This window comes from Neophocaena asiaeorientalis, unplaced genomic scaffold, assembly GCF_003031525.2.
Source record: "Neophocaena asiaeorientalis asiaeorientalis breed wild unplaced genomic scaffold, Neophocaena_asiaeorientalis_V1.1 scaffold138, whole genome shotgun sequence".
In the NCBI taxonomy this organism is placed as follows: domain Eukaryota; kingdom Metazoa; phylum Chordata; class Mammalia; order Artiodactyla; family Phocoenidae; genus Neophocaena; species Neophocaena asiaeorientalis.
Genome location: NW_020172632.1, coordinates 3,142,707 through 3,160,483, shown reverse-complemented (window position 1 = coordinate 3,160,483; position 17,777 = coordinate 3,142,707). Strand labels below are relative to the sequence as shown.

At 34.7% G+C, this 17,777-nt stretch overlaps 1 protein-coding gene across 1 annotated transcript in view; it reads left to right on the top strand.

Moving 5' to 3' along the window:
* The window catches only part of FAF1 (Fas associated factor 1), a 469,659-nt gene that overhangs the window by 378,328 nt on the left and 73,554 nt on the right, over positions 1–17,777 (top strand). The window contains exons 18-19 of the mRNA XM_024739340.1: positions 3,080–3,216; positions 7,889–7,977. Coding sequence (XP_024595108.1) covers positions 3,080–3,216; positions 7,889–7,977 — 226 coding nt within the window. The remainder of the gene's footprint in view (positions 1–3,079; positions 3,217–7,888; positions 7,978–17,777) is intronic.

The following is a 17,777-nucleotide window of genomic DNA, read 5'->3' as shown; positions in this document are numbered from 1 at the left end:
TTTGAATTAAAATGAGATTACTTTTTCGTATATCTGATTTATTAGTAATCCTGGTTTCCATTAGCAAGATAGAAATGATCTCTGCTTCAGAGACTGAAAATTTTACTAATGATTAATATATGCTAGCCATCAGATGTTCTGTTTATTTTTCTCCCCAAACTTTAGATTAAAACCACTTTATCTTATCTTTCCAATTTTAGCCTTCTAATAGCAAGAATTGGTGAATATAAGCTACTAATTATGTTTTTTCTTTTCTTTCCTTTTGGGCATGCCGCACGGCATGCAGTCTTAGCTCCCCTACCAGGGATTGAACCCACACCCCCTTCGGTGGCAACACAACGTCCTAACCATTGTACCTCCAGGGAATTCCCTATATCTTGTTTCTTTACCAAGGCCAGAGTGTGAGGCTTCCCGCTCCCACTCCCCACCACCTCCACCACGACCTACCCACCCACCCCTCCAGGGACCAGTGAGTTGCAGGAATGCAATTGCTGTGGAAATCATTTCTCCCTTCATGACACCTGACTCTGATGAACACCATATGCAGTTCGATTGACAAGTTTGATGCTGCCACTAGATGCACTGGCACACTTTTATATCTTCACAAGGAAGAAATACCACAAATATGAGAACCACATTTGTTCTCTTAAAACAACTTGTTTTTCCCATGTTTGATTTTGCTCTAATGTTTTGAACTGGATTTTTGCTGCTGGTAGTGTGCTGCGAATGGTAACTTTGTGTTGTGAATGATCTTGAGAGGATGAAGCAGAACCTCCCAGCCATGAGAAAGATTTGATATTTGTGTTGTGAAGTTCTTGTAAATTATAATGGAAGGAACTGACAAGTAGGAATTTTTTAATTTGGGGCTGTCCATTGGCCCTACAGGCTGTCGATGATTGCAATTTGAAAATCTCAAAGTAAACATGATCATAGGAGATTAATCAAATTAATTAAACTTTTAACAAAGTCTCTCTTCGATTACAACAGATTGTTAGTTAAGGCCACTAGAAAACATCAGCCAGCTGTGTGATCCCTTTATATTTCTCAACTGCTTCTAAAATATTAGAATGATTTGCTAATACCTGGTAGAAAACTGATCACTGTGTTTTTTATAGTAATTGAATGGCTTATGGTTAATGTGATGTTGAAAGCTGTACCTCCCTTGAATATGTTTCGTGTAGTTTTGAAATTTATGTTATATATTAATTTAAACCAAATAAGATACCTACATTTTCATAATTATTTTCTCTTCTAGCTCATTTTCACAGAAAGAGGATTTGGGATGTACACAGTTGCCAGAAAAAATTGTCTTGAAATCAAATTCTTAAAACCACTAAGCCAACCTGCCTGCTTGCCTCCCTTCTTTTCTTCCTTCCTTCCTGCCTTCCTTTTTTGGGGGTCTCCTCTTTGGCTAGTATTTAATATCACTTGTGAGGCTAGTGCTGTGATGGCCATCTACTGTGTGATATCCACTTAATCCATTGATGTGAAAGCAACAAGGACTTATTTTCTCCCTTTTGTAGGCAATGGCATTCCAACTGTTTTTTGACATCTTTAATTTTAGAGGTTGCCAATGATCAGATCAGGGTCAAGACTGACTTCAAATATTTTAGTAAGAAGCAGAAAGAAAAATGAGATCCTAACTTTCTAGTCTCCTGATCTACACATCTCCATTGATGAATTAAAGCTATATGGGTGTGAAATTTGGTATGGAGACTTAGGCTGCTTGAGCACCTTTTATCCCATAATAGTTGTGGAATGTGAAGATCTGAATTTTCATGGGGGCGCTGATATTTCATGGCCAACAATTGGTTTTTTAAAGGCCTTGTCATTTCAGATTGCCATGGGGTCCGGTTATTGCTGCTGTAAATGTGTATATGAACCTGCCTCCCAATGAACTTATTGCAGTGGTGCTAACTTGTCTTGACACTCTTGCCAACAGTTCTAGTGGCCCTGTGTGTAGTCACCGCACAGGTTTTGTGGAGGATTCAGCCTAAACTTCTGGGATGAATTTCTATGGACAAGAAATATACTGGCTTTAAAAATTAAGAGGTTTGATTCTGTTTTGAATATGGATATCAAATGAATCTGAGCACATGACATTTTAATGCCGTTTGTCTTTTCAAATAGATTTACCTTCTAATGCATGTGATGACAAGACTTTGCTCATCAGCTAGAACATACATTTCAGAGGAGTTGTTACCTAAAATATTATCATAAGGCATAAGAAAACACACGATTTAAGTTGCCTTTCATGAACATAATTAAGAATTAATAAGCCAGTACCAGTGGCTAGTGCCCAGAATTTCCACTGTTTTGCCTTTTGTGACCTGTGTTATTAAAAGTCCATTATTTTTACAGACTTTATTAAATTGGATCTTATTAAAGCATTCTATATTTGCATTTGGTCTTTCATAATTCATTATTATTATGACATTTACTTTTTACCATCAGATCTGAAAACATATCATAAGCTACCCTTTTCTCTTGAAAGAAATGCTAATTTCAAACAGTCCTCTAATAGAAGAGAAAAGCTTTATCAGTTTTTTCATTTATTCCAGATCGTGTTAAGAATACTAATGCTAGACTTCAGTATGCTAATATCTCTGAGCTTTTTTTGGTCAAAAGCTTAGAATTATTATTTTTATCCCATACCAAGTATGAAACTAGAAGACCTCCTACTACTGGAGAAAACACAATTCTCAAGTACAATTCTTGATTCTAAGGACTTGTGAAAATGTTGCTAGATCCTGTTTAGACTAGGATGATGCCGGTTAATTTAACTTTTACCACCCGATACTTGTCCCCTTTAAGAAATTTTTCCTCTTAAAATTCATTTTGTTTGTTTTTCTCATAGTTTAGGGTAATATAGGGTGTGTGGCCTGCTTTTCTGTAGGATAATCATTTCTATACCATTTATGATGTAGTTGAAAACTTAAATACAGTAATATTTTACATATTGATATCAGACTGTCTAATTTTAATATAGCTAATAAAACACAATGACTTTTTTCTTAGCGTAGTGATAAATTTATTAAACTCTGAAATGAAACTAACTTTGGATTTTGTCTCATTTTAGATTTCTGACAATGTGCAATAGACACTTTGGCAGCGTTGTTGCACAAACCATTCGGACTCAAAAAACAGATCAGTTTCCACTTTTTCTGATTATTATGGGAAAGCGATCATCTAATGAAGTGTTAAATGTGATACAAGGTAAAGTACATATCACAAGGGAAGTAGAGTGTCTCCTTATGTATGTGATAACCTTGTAATATTTACCATCAAAGCTGAAAGTAATTCTCTGTATTGGTGAATATCTTTGCATTTTAAAATATAGAACACCCGGAAAAAGAATATCTTCAAAAAGTATAGGTGCGGGCTTCCCTGGTGGTGTAGTGGTTGGGAGTCCGCCCGCCGATGCAGGGGGCGTGCGTTCGTGCCCCGGTCTGGGAGGATCCCGCGTGCCGCGGAGCGGCTGGGCCCATGGGCCGTGGCCGCTGGGCCTGCGCGTCCGGAGCCTGTGCTCCGCAATGGGAGAGGCCGCGACAGTGAGAGGCCCGCGTACCGCAAAAAAAAAAAAAAAAAATAGTATAGGTGCTATGAAATATGCTTCATGAAAATCCAACATAAACATCTTAATAAAACTGCACAGCCCTTGGGACATAGGATAATCATGTTAAATATTCAGAATTGCTAAATTTTCTAAACTAGAAATTAAGCCATAATCAGTCATCAAATATGATATTTCATTCATACACACACACACACACACACACACACACACACACATATATTTCTTGCTGTAATGTTGATTGGTTGAAGGAAATCCTTATCTTTAGTTATCTGGAAAAACCAGTGACTGGATATTGTGAATTGAATAGTTCACAGTGGCAGTCGTTTCACCTCATTTGTGTGAATCCACGTCTAGAATGCAACCCTGAGGTGTGAAGCTATAGGATGCCTGTCAATTTAATCACAGTGCACACATTCTTTACCAAAAAAATGAGTGATGTTTTTTATGTTACTAATGTATCCTAAGTATTAGTATAAAAAATTCCTTTATACATGGCAAAGCTTGCATTGAAAACAGTATCTTTTCTATGCCGCAGGGAAAAGGATGTTTCAGATGCTCCAAGCTAAAGCTTGTGTCTGAGATACTTAATTTCTGCCCCTATTTAAGTCACAAGTTCTGTAGCAGGTAATGTAATGGAGGAAGGGGTATAAATTCAAGTGCCTTTAAAACTCAAAACAAAACCTCTGGTATTTTATGTTTTCTCTATAGCTAGAGCATTCACTTTCACAAACAGTGTTAAAGAAGACCTGCTGCGGGAACAAAATGCATAGAGTAAATAGATAATGAAGATAATATTTCATTCCTGTTTTCATATTAATTAATCATATTAATTAATTTCATATTAATTAATATTTCATTCCTGTTTACTGTAATATTTCCAGCAATATTACAGTCAATAGTGGTTCTCAAAGCATGGTCCATGGGCCTTAGAGGTCCCCTAGATCCTTTCAGGGAATCTACAAGGTCTATTTTTGATAGACTCTTTTTTTGCTTTCTTTTTTACTGTATTGACATTTGTACTAAGTGGCACAAAATCAGTGCTGTGTAAAACTGCTGGCATCTTAGCACAAATCAAGGCCATGACACAGAACTGTACTGGTAGTCATATTTTTCACCTCCATGTATGTGCATTTTTTTAAATTATTATTTTATTAATTTTTAACCGTCTTTATAGTTTGTGTGATGCAATGGGCAGACATTTCTCCAGGATGAACAAAGTGAGTCTGTTACTTCAAGAAAAAGAACTGACAACATTTGTTGCCAATGATAAAATTTGAGTTTTTAAGCAAAAAGTTATATCCTACATTTAAGATTGACAGCTTAAATACTTTTCTGGTGATGTCAATGGTGATGATAATAAATGTGATTTTTTTGATATCATAAAATAAGACGTGTCAACATTCAGAAGAAATGCATGACTCCGTGAACCAACATTTTCCAAATGACCAATGCATAATGTTATAAACTCATGCATGAGTAAAAGATCCATTCAAAGGGCAAAATAGACCAGTGGATTTTAATATAACAAAGTACAATAAGTTCATTGATAACGGTTTCAAATTCCTCCCATACCTAACCTTGAAAAAAATTCCACTTGTCAGTTTGGGTGTATTAAAGAAAAATATCTACAATTATCTATTAAAATACTCCTCCTTTTTCCAACTATATATCTGTGTGAGGCCATAATTGCTTCATAAATTTCAACCAAGACAACACATTATAGCTGGTTTAATGTAAATATAGATATGAGAATCCAGTTGCATTTTATTAAACCAGACATTAAAGAAATTTGCAAAAATGTTAAAAGAAATTACATTCTTCTCACTGAACTTTTTCTTTTGGAACATATAGTTATTTTTCATAAATGTGATATTTATATTAACAAATTATGGGGGTTTTTTTGATGTTGATGTGTTTTTTTTTGTTTGATGTGTTTTTTTTGATGTTGGGTTTTTTTTGATGTTTTTTTTTGATGTTAGTAATTTATTTATTTATTTTTGCTGTGTTGGGTCTTCGTTTCTGTGCGAGGGCTTTCTCTAGTTGTGGCAAGCGGGGGCCACTCTTCATCGCGGTGCGCAGGCCTCTCACTATCGTGGCCTCTCTTGTTGCAGAGCACAGGCTCCAGATGCGCAGGCTCAGTAGTTGTGGCTCACAGGCCTAGCCACTCCGTGGCATATGGGATCCTCCCAGACCAGGGCTCAAACCCGTGTCCCCTGCATTAGCAGGCAGATTCTCAACCACTGCACCACCAGGGAAGCCCCAAATTATGGGTTTATTATTGTTACTTTTAAATGAATTGATAAATATGTTTTAGAAATTTCAGTTTTAATTTCTAACACAGTAAATGTCGGTAATCATAACCCACATAAAAATTCTTCAGGGATCTCAATAGTTTTTAAGAGTATAAAGAGGTTCTGTTGCAATAGGCTATAAAAAATAAATTTTCCCTGAACTGCATTAACTGGAACCTTTCTCCATCTTGGATCATTAAGGGCTTAGGTATAAAATACCTTCAAGTACAGTTTGGCAATGAGCCTGTATAGTTAGGGCTGAAGCATAGTTGATAAGCAGTGACTTTAAGCCTGAAAATTAATGACCAGTGTGTAGTACCTGTAAAATTATACTATTTCCCCATTGATGATTCTAGTACCCTCCACAAAGTATTCATGGCCCATACTCATTGTTAGTCACTACAGTTTACAAATAAGAAATGGAAACCCAAAGATTTGCCTGGTAACAAAATCTACGTTGAAGGTTCTCTTATTAAACTTTTTGCCATTTGTTATACCTGTTAATAATAACTGTCAGTGATTGTGTGTGTGCTATGTACCAGGCACTTTACATTATCTCTGATCCTTCTAAGAACCCTACAAAGGTAGTGTTATCTTCATTTTGCAGATAAAGAAATTGATCGTTAGAGAGCTAGAGTCACTCCCTCTTCTCTTATTCATTTGTTTACTAAGTGAATATTTATTAAGCCCTTATCATGTGCTAGGCAATTTCTAGGTACCAGATCATGTAGTTATAAGTAGCAGAACTAGGGTTAGAACTCTGACTACAAAACCAGTTCTGCTTTCTTGGTAACATGATATCACACCAAGATAATACTTGTTCTCTAGCTCATTTATTGAGAGAGTAGTGCTGATGTGAGCAAATTAGATTATTTCTTTGGCTAAGGACCGCAGCTGCTCCCTAACTGCATGTTGCCAGTGGTCATAAGGGAAACTGGGAAAGGACCATTGAAAGATTATGTTAGTCAAACCCTACTCTGGAAGAATACAAGCAAGGGTGCTTACTATTTGTTGTCTCGTTGGTGGCCATTCCATTAATGGGACAAGAAGACACCTTCTCAGGCCCTGGAGAAGACAGGCTCTTTTGCCTGTAGGTTTGAAAGAAGAGAAAAATTGCTATATCTTTATGTATCTTCATGAGTTTCCTTCTCTCTTGTAGATGCATCCAAAGCAAATAACAGAACTTAATGCATGCAAGAAATGGCATATATTTGCTATATGTTTGTTACAAACTTGGACAGGGAATAAAATAACATTCAAGAAAATCAAATATTACAATACTTTCTCCATAAAGATTATAGCATAGTCATTTGAAAGCAGCTGAAAGGGAAAAATATCAGTTGGGAAAAAAAAATTTTTTTTTTTTCAGAAATTGAATTACTGCTTGTTTCACCAAAGAATTTTTAGTGATAGGAGATAATTCTAAGTAAACAGTATGCTAAGATGGCAAAGGAGACAGGCTTCTGAGTCAGACTCATATGGTTTCAAATCCTGGCCCTATAACTTAACCAACTTGACGTTGGTTAGTCAGGTTACTTGAGCTCTCTAAGCCTCATTTTCCTTCTTGTTACAATCAAAATCACAATAACACCTTCATAGAATTGTTGTACAGATTAAATGAGATTTTATATCTATAAACCTAATCACTTAATGTAATTTGTTTGGCATATAAACAAATGGTAGTTGTTGCTAGCGTTATTAAGTAGATATGTTTTCCTAACTTGAAAGATACTTTGATCCTCATGACTTGGATATTCTTCTTGCAGTGCTGAAAGTCCTTTTTATTAAGTAAGAGACTGTTCCCTCAAATCTAAGTATTCTGAAATTTCAATTGCCAGTATACTGCTTTGTTCTCTTTCTGAAAATATGAAACTTTTCAGTGAAAACATGAAAGTTTTTATTAGCATGCCAGTCTGTAATTTTTTTAGACTGTAGTTATTCCTTACTGATTAATTCTAGAATGACTTTCCATTTTATAATGACTTTAATGTGAAGTTTGGCTATCTCCATGTGTTGCAAGGTAACACAACAGTGGATGAGTTAATGATGAGACTCATGGCTGCAATGGAGATCTTCACGGCCCAGCAACAGGAAGATATAAAGGATGAGGTAAGGTGAAATGTTAAGTAGACCTTTAATAGGATTTGTTGAGATAATTTGTCAAATGGTGATGCTTGCCTATGTCATGATGGATAAATAAGGCATTGATGAAGATGTGTTTCCACATGAACGAAGGGTTTTTATGCCACTGAATTTACCTTTCAGTCCATTCTTTTCATGACCCAAGACCCAACAATTTGTTTAACTTTATGGACATTTATACTTTGCTAGATTTGATGACAGGAGGTCGATTTACAGGAAACGAATTCTGAAGCATGTTTACAGAAGAAACTACAGTTCAGGAAATCCAATCTATTATATGGGTTTTTCACTCACTTTTAAGGTCCTCTTACTCTTTTTAAGTATTGAGATTGATTAGCAATAAACACATTTTACACTTGAACATATTTTTGAAGCACTGTGAGAATTAGTAAAAAGATCACCAGAATTCTGAATTTAGCAGTCTCCCGAACATATTTAGATGGTATAGATGAGATGAGCATGGAACCTCAAATAGAATAATAATAACAGCAATATTCATAATGACAATAGTAGTCAACACTTACTGAATATCTGTAATGTACTAGGCACTATGCAAAGCACTTTACATTTATCATCTCATGTGATCCTCAAAACAATCCCTTGAGGCTGCATATGAGTCAGAGTTCTGGCTGGAAACAGATGACACTTTCAAACTGGGTTGTTTGAAAAGAGTTTAATAAGGGAACTATTTATGAAGATATGGGCAGAGTTTATGGGAGTCAACAATGGATAGTACACTCTAGGGCTAAAGGAAGCCATTACTACCCTTAGGCCTAAAGGCCTAGGAGAAGGTGGTATATGAAGAGGATCGCTTCTATTAGAGAGATATAGCCAACCCTTGGTGAACTGGTAAGGAAGAAACTAAGGAATAGCTTCCCTTTCCTTTTATACTCTGATCTCCTGCTAGTACCTCCTATTGACCTAACCCAACTAGAAACTGAAAGGCAGGCAAGTAAACCTCCCTGGGCAAAAAGCTAGGTAGAGCATGGATACTGAGGGGCAGATGGAACATAATCCAACACAGATTGGTATTGTCATCTCTACTTTTCAGATGAGAAAACTGAGGATCAAAAAGTTTAAGTTAATTTACCCAAGGGTCACACAGCTAGTAGGATCTATAATAATCTCAAGTAATTATTAGTGCTTTATCAGTCAAGAAATTTCTGGATTTGGAAAACAGTCTCAAGATAAAATATGAAATAAATCTTATCATTTATTAATTTGAGATGCTAAGTTCGTATATCCATCAAATTATTCTTTTTAATTTTCTCTTTGTTTTTAATTTTTAAAGAAAGATTTACATAGAACAAATAAAGGAGAGTTTGATTTCTGAGCAATGATGAAAAGTTTCCACGTATAATGAGTGTTTTCAATACAATACTCTAGCTATTACAAATGGGAAAAACATAAACAATTTCCATTTAACCTTGTACTGTTGTATTTAACTTTATTTACTTGTCTCTGTCTTCTACTAGACTGTGAGTTAAAGAGCAAGGGTTGTATCGTATTCATGTTTGTAACTCTGTCTTCTAACAGTGTACCTAGGACAACGTAGGCACTCAAAAAATGTTTGTAAGTGATTGAATAAATGAATAGTTGAAAGAATTTACATGAAATAATGTGACTTGAAAAAATAATACTTGATTACAATGATATAAAACATGATGTATCCACATTAACAAATATGAAAATTCTGAGCACTATACCTAGAGTTTTAATACTCAGTAGATTCCTTTTATTACTATAAAAATGTTGTTTGTAATTTTTCTTAGTAGTGTTTCATTTACTCTGAGGGAAAGGTAATCGGGTATATGGTAGAATGGTGTTTATCTGTTACTTTATAAATTGACACTGACATTTTGAAATAATGAAGTACTGTACTTAGTTAGGAATTTGTAATAATAGGTGTGTTGCCATTCAAGATTACATTTATCCTGGAATAGAGGCATTGATTGACAATAATTCACTAAACACATTCTTCAGCCATTTAAACCTTGATTCTCATTAGTACTCGATTTACAGATTATGCTGTATAATAATATGAATGCACAATATTTGCGTGCATATTCCCAGTTCATTTTCATTTTAATTTGTGTTCCTCATAATTCATTGGTAAGGAAATTGACTTTAATTCATTTAATACTGAGCACAAAACTTAATATGAGGGTTACAGGAAAAATCTAAGACTCCGTATAATTGAAATTTTTTATTGAAATTTAACTGCAAGAGATAAAAGATTTCTCTTTGTTTTTGTTTTTAGAGTGTCTTATGAAAGTTATCTTTCAGGTCATAAGTAGAGTTCCTAAGAAAAGCTTTTCTAAGTTTAAAAACTTCTTTTAGACTATGCACAGATCATGATTTGGTATCTGCTGAGTAAGTGATAAGAAACACTGTCCCTTGTAATTGTGAATTTGGCTTTACTTTATAAAAAATTTCAAATAAAACTTAAGCATACAGTTAAAATTAAATTGTGAACACGTTTGAAGGATGGCTTCCTCGGCCTGAATTTATTTAAACTCATCTTTGATTCAGTTACGTCCATCATTTCAATGATACCTTTGTATTAGTGCAACCAGAGATTCCTATATTACATAAAGCTTTTATTAAATAAAACCAAGCCCAAAGCATATTCATACTCTGAGTCATTCTTCAATGGCTCAGAATGGGCTAACCTTTATATCGCTAATTGTTCTGTCTCTAACCAGGAAGTATAAATTATGTATGAGCCTCTGTTTTGACAGAACTATCTCCATATAGATTTATTCATAGACATTTTTATTAATGGTATTAGTTTGGTTTTATAAGTGTTTACTGAGCATCTATGAAGAATATAGCACTGGGCTAGGTCCTGGGGACAGAGAGGTGCTTTGCTCTAGTGAGGGGCTATTTGCAAAGAAGGGATGAGGAGAAAAGCAAATATCACTATATGACAGTGGCCACATTTTAGCATCTGTTTTTGATTACAGCTTGGTTCCAAACAATAGATGCTTTCTAACATGTAAATGGAGTCAGTTTTTTCATATGTACTAGTTTTTTTAGCTGTGAATAATCTCAAAACCTCTGATTATCAAGTGTTTATTATACTTAGCTCTTGATGTATTTGTGGTTTCATTCATTTGTTCGTTCATCCATTCAACACTAATTTACTTAGAATCCTCTATCGTAGGTGCAAGAATTACCCCTTTCCAGCCTAACCACTCTGATTAATTTGTATCTAAGCAATATCTCTGTAATTGTCAAAACCCAAATGTTGGAGATCAGGGCAGATTTCAAGGTCAGGAACAGCATTCTCATTTCTTTGGTAATGGTAAGAATATACTAGTGGAACATGGGCAACATATGCCAGAGGGGCCTTTTTAGGCTTACCCTTTAAGGATTCTGATTTGAGACTTAAAAACAGTACTGCCACAGCACAGGGAGGGTAGGTTTATTGGCTCAAGGCAGCTTTTTGTGTTGCCAAAGGAAATTGTTGGCTTTGTGTTTGCCCCATGGAATGTGTAACTTTTTTGTCCTAAGTTTTGTCTTTATCTTACTGTTTGAAGCACTGAACTCCTTTTCCTTTCATCTGTTTAAAATCTCACCATTGTCATACCCATTCTCTTTCCAGAACTAACAATGATAAACAGGATACAGATTCTGGCTTCTGTTGATGTTTTCTTTAAAACAGGAGTAAGTCATCACAAGATAGAGAATAAAAACAGTATCTTTGTGCAAAAACTAAAGCAAAACATATACAACAGACCAACCTTTAAAAGGATCTTTCACTATTAGGCTTCTTTAAAAATATATCTGGACTACTTCCTGAAGCTAGCAAGAATAGTATCAATAGTTTTGTTAGGAGAGTTTTCCCTGATATAGCTATGTATAAATCTATATGTGAGATTAAAAACAAAAACAAAAGTCAGTATTTTTAAACATCAGAATTTCACTGAAAGTGTAAAAGTCAGAGAAGATCTAATACCCAGAAGTAACTTTAAGGAAGAAGAGCTAATTGAGTTAACTGTTAATGATTCGAGCACTAAATGGATAGTTGAGAATACCATAGACGGCTTTCTGTAGTTGGTTGCTTTCTGCTCACAAAAGGGTGGTTGTTTTTTTTTTTGTTTTTTTTTTTTGAGATATCATTGACATATAACATTGTATTAGTTCCAGGTGTACAACGTTAATGATCTGATATTTGTATATATTACAAAATGATCACCACAATAAGTCTGGTTAACATCCATCACCACACATAGTTATAATTTTTTCTTGTGAAGAGAATTTTTAAGATCTACTCTTAGCAACTTTCAGATATACAAAACAGTATTATTAACTGCAGTCACCATGCTGTCCATTACACCCCCATGACTTAATTATTTTATAACAGGAAGTCTGTACCTTTCAACTAACTTCATCCATTTTACCCACCTCTCAATCAGCCACGCCAGCCCACTCACTCTGATCTCTGCCAACCATCAATCTTTTCTCTGTATCTATGAGCTTGATTTTCTTTTTTTTTTAGATTCTACATATAAGTAAGATTATGTGGTATTTTTCTCTGACTTATTTCACTTAGCATAATGTTCTCAACGGTCCATCATGTTGTCAGAAATGGCAAGACTTTCTTCTTTTCTATGAATAAATAAGATTCCATTACACACACACACACACACACACACACACACACACACACCACATTTTCTTTATCCGTTTATTCACTGATGGATATTTAGTTTGCTTATATGTCTGAGATGTTATAAATCATACTGCAGTGAACATGAAGGTGCATATATCTTTTCAAGTTAGTGTTTTTGTTTCCTTCAGATAAGTACCCAGAAGTGGAATCTCTGGATCATATGGTAGTTCCATTTTTAATTTTTCTGAGGAAGCTCTACACTGTTTTCCATAGTGGCTGCACCAATTTACATTTTTACCAACAGTGTAGAAAGGTTCCCTTTTCTCCACATCCTCGTCAACACTTGTTATTTTTTGTCTTCTTGATAATAGCCATTCTAACAGGTGTGAGGTGATATTTCATGGTTTTAATTTGCATTTTCCTGATAATTAGTAATGTTGAGTACCTTTCCATGTACCTGTTGGCCACCTGTATATGTTCTTCGGGAAAATGTCTATTCAGAATCCCTGCCCATTTTTTAATCAGATTGTTTGTTTGTTTTGCTGTTGAGTTGTATGAGTTATTTATATATTGAATATTAATCCCTTATCAGATACATGATTTGCAAATATTTTCTCCCATTCGGTAGCTTGACTTTTCATTTTGTTGATGGTTCCCTTTGCTGTGCAACAACCTTTTAATTTGATGTACTCTTCTGTGTGTATATTTTTGCTTTTACTGCCTTTGCTTTTGGTGTCAGATCCAAAAAATCATTGCCAAGACTGATGATAAGGAGCTTACTACCTATGTTTTCTACTAGGAGTTTTATGCTTTCAGATCTTAATTCAAGTCTTGAATTCAATTTTAGCTGATTTTTGTGTATGGTGTAAGATAGTGGCCAAGTTTCTTTCTTTTGCATGTAGCTGTACAGTTTTCCCAACACCATTTTTGGAAGAGACTGTTCTTTCCCACTTGTATATTCTTGGCTCCTTTGTCATAAAATAATTGACAATTTATACATGGGTTTATTTCTGGCCTTTCTATTCTGTTCCATTGATCTATGTGTCTGTTTTTATGCCAATACCATACTGTTTTGACTACTATAGCCTTGTAATATAGTTTGAAATCAAGGAAGGCTGATGCCTCCATCTTTGTTGTTGGCTTTTTTTTTCTTCTTCTTCTTAAGATTGCTTGGGTATTCAGAATCTTTTATGGTTTTATACAAATTTTAGGATTCTTTGTTCTATTTTTGTGAAAAATGTCCTCAGAGTTTTGATAGAGATTGCATTGGATCTGTAGATAACTTTGGGTAGTATGATGACTTTTCATTTTGTTGATGGTTCCCTTTGCTGTGCAACAACCTTTTAATTTGATGTACTCTTCTGTGTGTATATTTTTGCTTTTACTGCCTTTGCTTTTGGTGTCAGATCCAAAAAATCATTGCCAAGACTGATGATAAGGAGCTTACTACCTATGTTTTCTACTAGGAGTTTTATGCTTTCAGATCTTAATTCAAGTCTTGAATTCAATTTTAGCTGATTTTTGTGTATGGTGTAAGATAGTGGCCAAGTTTCTTTCTTTTGCATGTAGCTGTACAGTTTTCCCAACACCATTTTTGGAAGAGACTGTTCTTTCCCACTTGTATATTCTTGGCTCCTTTGTCATAAAATAATTGACAATTTATACATGGGTTTATTTCTGGCCTTTCTATTCTGTTCCATTGATCTATGTGTCTGTTTTTATGCCAATACCATACTGTTTTGACTACTATAGCCTTGTAATATAGTTTGAAATCAAGGAAGGCTGATGCCTCCATCTTTGTTGTTGGCTTTTTTTTTTCTTCTTCTTAAGATTGCTTGGGTATTCAGAATCTTTTATGGTTTTATACAAATTTTAGGATTCTTTGTTCTATTTCTGTGAAAAATGTCCTCAGAATTTTGATAGAGATTGCATTGGATCTGTAGATAACTTTGGGTAGTATGAACATTTTTATTCCTAGGTATTTTATTCTTTTTGATGCAGTCGTACATTGGATTGTTTTCTTAATTTCTCTTTCTGATAGTTTGTTGTTAGCATGTAGAAACAACAGATTTTTTTATGTTGATTTTGTATCCTGCAACTTTACTGAATTTATTTATTAGTTCTAACACGGTTTTTTGGTGGTACCTTTAGGGTTTTCTATATATAATATCATGACATCTGCAAATAGTGACAGTTTTACTTCTTCCTTTCTAATTTTGATGGCTTTTATTTGTTTTTTCTTGCCTGATTGCTCTAGCTAGGACTTCTGATACTACATTGAATAAAAATGAAAAGAAAAGAACATCCTTGTCTTGTTCCTTATCTTAGAAGAAAAGCTTTTAGCTTTTCACAGTTGAGTATGATGTTGGCTATGGGCTTGTCATAAATGGCCTTTAGTTTGTTGAGGTACATTCCCTCAATACCCACTTTGTTGAGAGTTTTTATCACAAATGGATGTTGAGTTTTGTCAAGTGCTTCTTCTGCATCTATTGAGATGATCATATGTTTTTTATCCTTTGTTTTGTTAATGTGGTATATATCACATTGAGTTATTTGCGTATATTAATCCACTCTTGCATCCCTGGAATAAATCCCACTTGATCATGATGTAATATCCTTTTAATGTGTCATTGAATTCAGTTTGGAAATATTTTGTTGAGGATTTTTGCATCTATGTTCATCAGGAATATTGGCCTGTAATTTTCCAATCCTGTGGTGCCCTTGTCCAGTTTTGGTATCAGAGTGATGCTGGCCTTATAAAATGCATTTGGCAGTGTTTCCTACTCTTCTATATTTTGGAGGAGTTTGAGAAGGATTGGAATTAATAATTCTTTAAATGTTGGTAGAATTCACCTGTGAAGCCATCTGGTCCTGGACTTTTGTTTGTTGAGAGGTTTTTTGATTACTGATTTAATCTCCTTAAATCGATCTTTTCAGATTTCCTGTTTCTTCATGATTCAGTCTATACATTATGTATGTGTCTATACATTTATCCATTTCTTCTAGGTTATCTAATATGTTGGTGTATACTTGTTCATAGTAGTCTCTTATGATCCTTTATATTTCAGTGGTATCAGTTGTAATGTATACTCTTTCTGATTTTGACTCCTGTCTTTTTTTCTTGGTGAGTCTAGCTGAAGGTTTGTCAATTTTGTTTATCTTTCCAAAAAACCAGTTCTTATTTCATTGATCTTTTCTGTGGTCTTTTTATTCTCTTTCATTTCTTTCCACTCTGATTTTTGTTATTTTTCTTCCCTCTACTAACTTTGTTAGTAGAACAACTTTGTTCTTCTTTTTTTAGTTTCCTGAGATATAGTTAGGTTGTATTCAAACAACCTTTCTTGTTTCTTGATGTAGGCATTTGTCGCTATGAAATTCCCTCTTAGAACTGCTTTTGCTGCATCCCATAAGTTTTGTTATGTTGTATTTCTTTTCATTTGTCTCAAGGTATTTTTTTGATTCCTTGATTTCTTCTTTGACCCGTTTGTTGTTCATTAGCATGTTGTTTAATCTTTATATATTTGTGGATTTTCCAGTTTTCTCCTTGTAATTGATTTCTAGTTTCATTACTTTGATTGGAAAAGATGCTTGATACGATTTAACTCTTCTTAAATTTGTTAAGACTTGTTTTGTGACCTAATATATAATCCATCCTGGAGAACATTTCATGTGCACTTAGGAAGAATGTGTATTCTGTTGCTTGTGGATGGAGTGTTCTATATATGTCTGTTAACTCCATCTTGTCTAAATGTTGTTTAACTCCAGTGTTTCCTTATTGGTTTCTTGTCTGGATGATCCATCCATTATGAAAGGGGTGTATTAAAGTCCTCACTATTATTGTGTTGCTATCTATTTCTTCCTTTAGGTCTGTTAATATTCATTTTATATGTTTAGATGCTCCTATGTTGGGTGCATACATTTTTTTTAATTTCAAAAAAATATTTATTCATTCATTCATTTTGGCTGCTCTGGGTCTTACTTGCAGCACGTGGGCTCTTCATTGTGGCACGTTTAGTTGTGGCATGCAGACTCTTAGTTGCGGCATGCATGTGGGATCTAGCTCCCCAACCAGGGATCAAACCTGGGCCCCCTGCATTGAGAGCGTGGAGTCTTACCCACTGGACCATCAGGGAAGTCCCTAAATGTTTTAAAAGGGTTCTTCATCCAATGATTTTTCTCCATAGTTAGGTCCAGATCACAGAAGATGATGTTTTCGCTCATCTTGCTTGTATATATTCATTTCATAAATATTTATTGGTCTTTTTCTAGGTACCAGATGTAGGGCACCAGTAACACAGTTGTAAGCAAGACAGACAGGGTCCCTGGACTTACAACCCAGCAGTTCCAAGTTGATGAAGCCCCAGGAGCACCCAGCTAGGGTGAGCTAGACATGCTATATAAGCAATTTGACATGGAACACAGAAGGGCTCTTGCATTCTGCCAGTGCAAGCTATGAGGCAGGTAGTACAGGTAAGAAATAAGATAATAATTGTAGTCATTCTTCAAGTTCCTCCTATATATCAGGTATAGTTCTAATCTCTAAGGCAATGTTTTTCAGTGTGTTTCCTAAACTATTGGTGTACTCAGCTATCTATCAAGGATTCCAAGCAGTTAGGTGTTAACAAGCAACATAATCAGTTTTGTTCACTTTTATTTCACATTTTGAAATGTGAAATAAATTATGGTATCCCTCCAAATCCTATTTCATTCACTGTATCTTTTACAATTTATTAGACTCCTCATGTACAACAAGAATTGCATTGGTTGCTTAGTCTTGACAAATACTCATTTAACTGGGGCAGTTGATTTGGCTTCTGAACTTTCATGTCATTCATGTGTTATTCTTAAGTTTACATTCATTTTTCCTTGGTAAATTAGTTATATTATATTCTTAGTTCACCAGAATTGATCGTGGCTTACGTGTGGTTCATTGAAGCATAAAAACAGTGATGAAAATACTATAATAAATACTGTAAATCAGTACAGATAGTTGGAACTACTTCAACATCAGTGTAAACATAATTCAGAGAACTATAGTGCTAGTATAGGAAATGCCAAGGCAGCTGACTCTGATTTTAATGATTTCACACTAGCTTCTATAAAAGAAAATTTTGACTGAGAAGTAAATATATGAAAATTGATTATATAG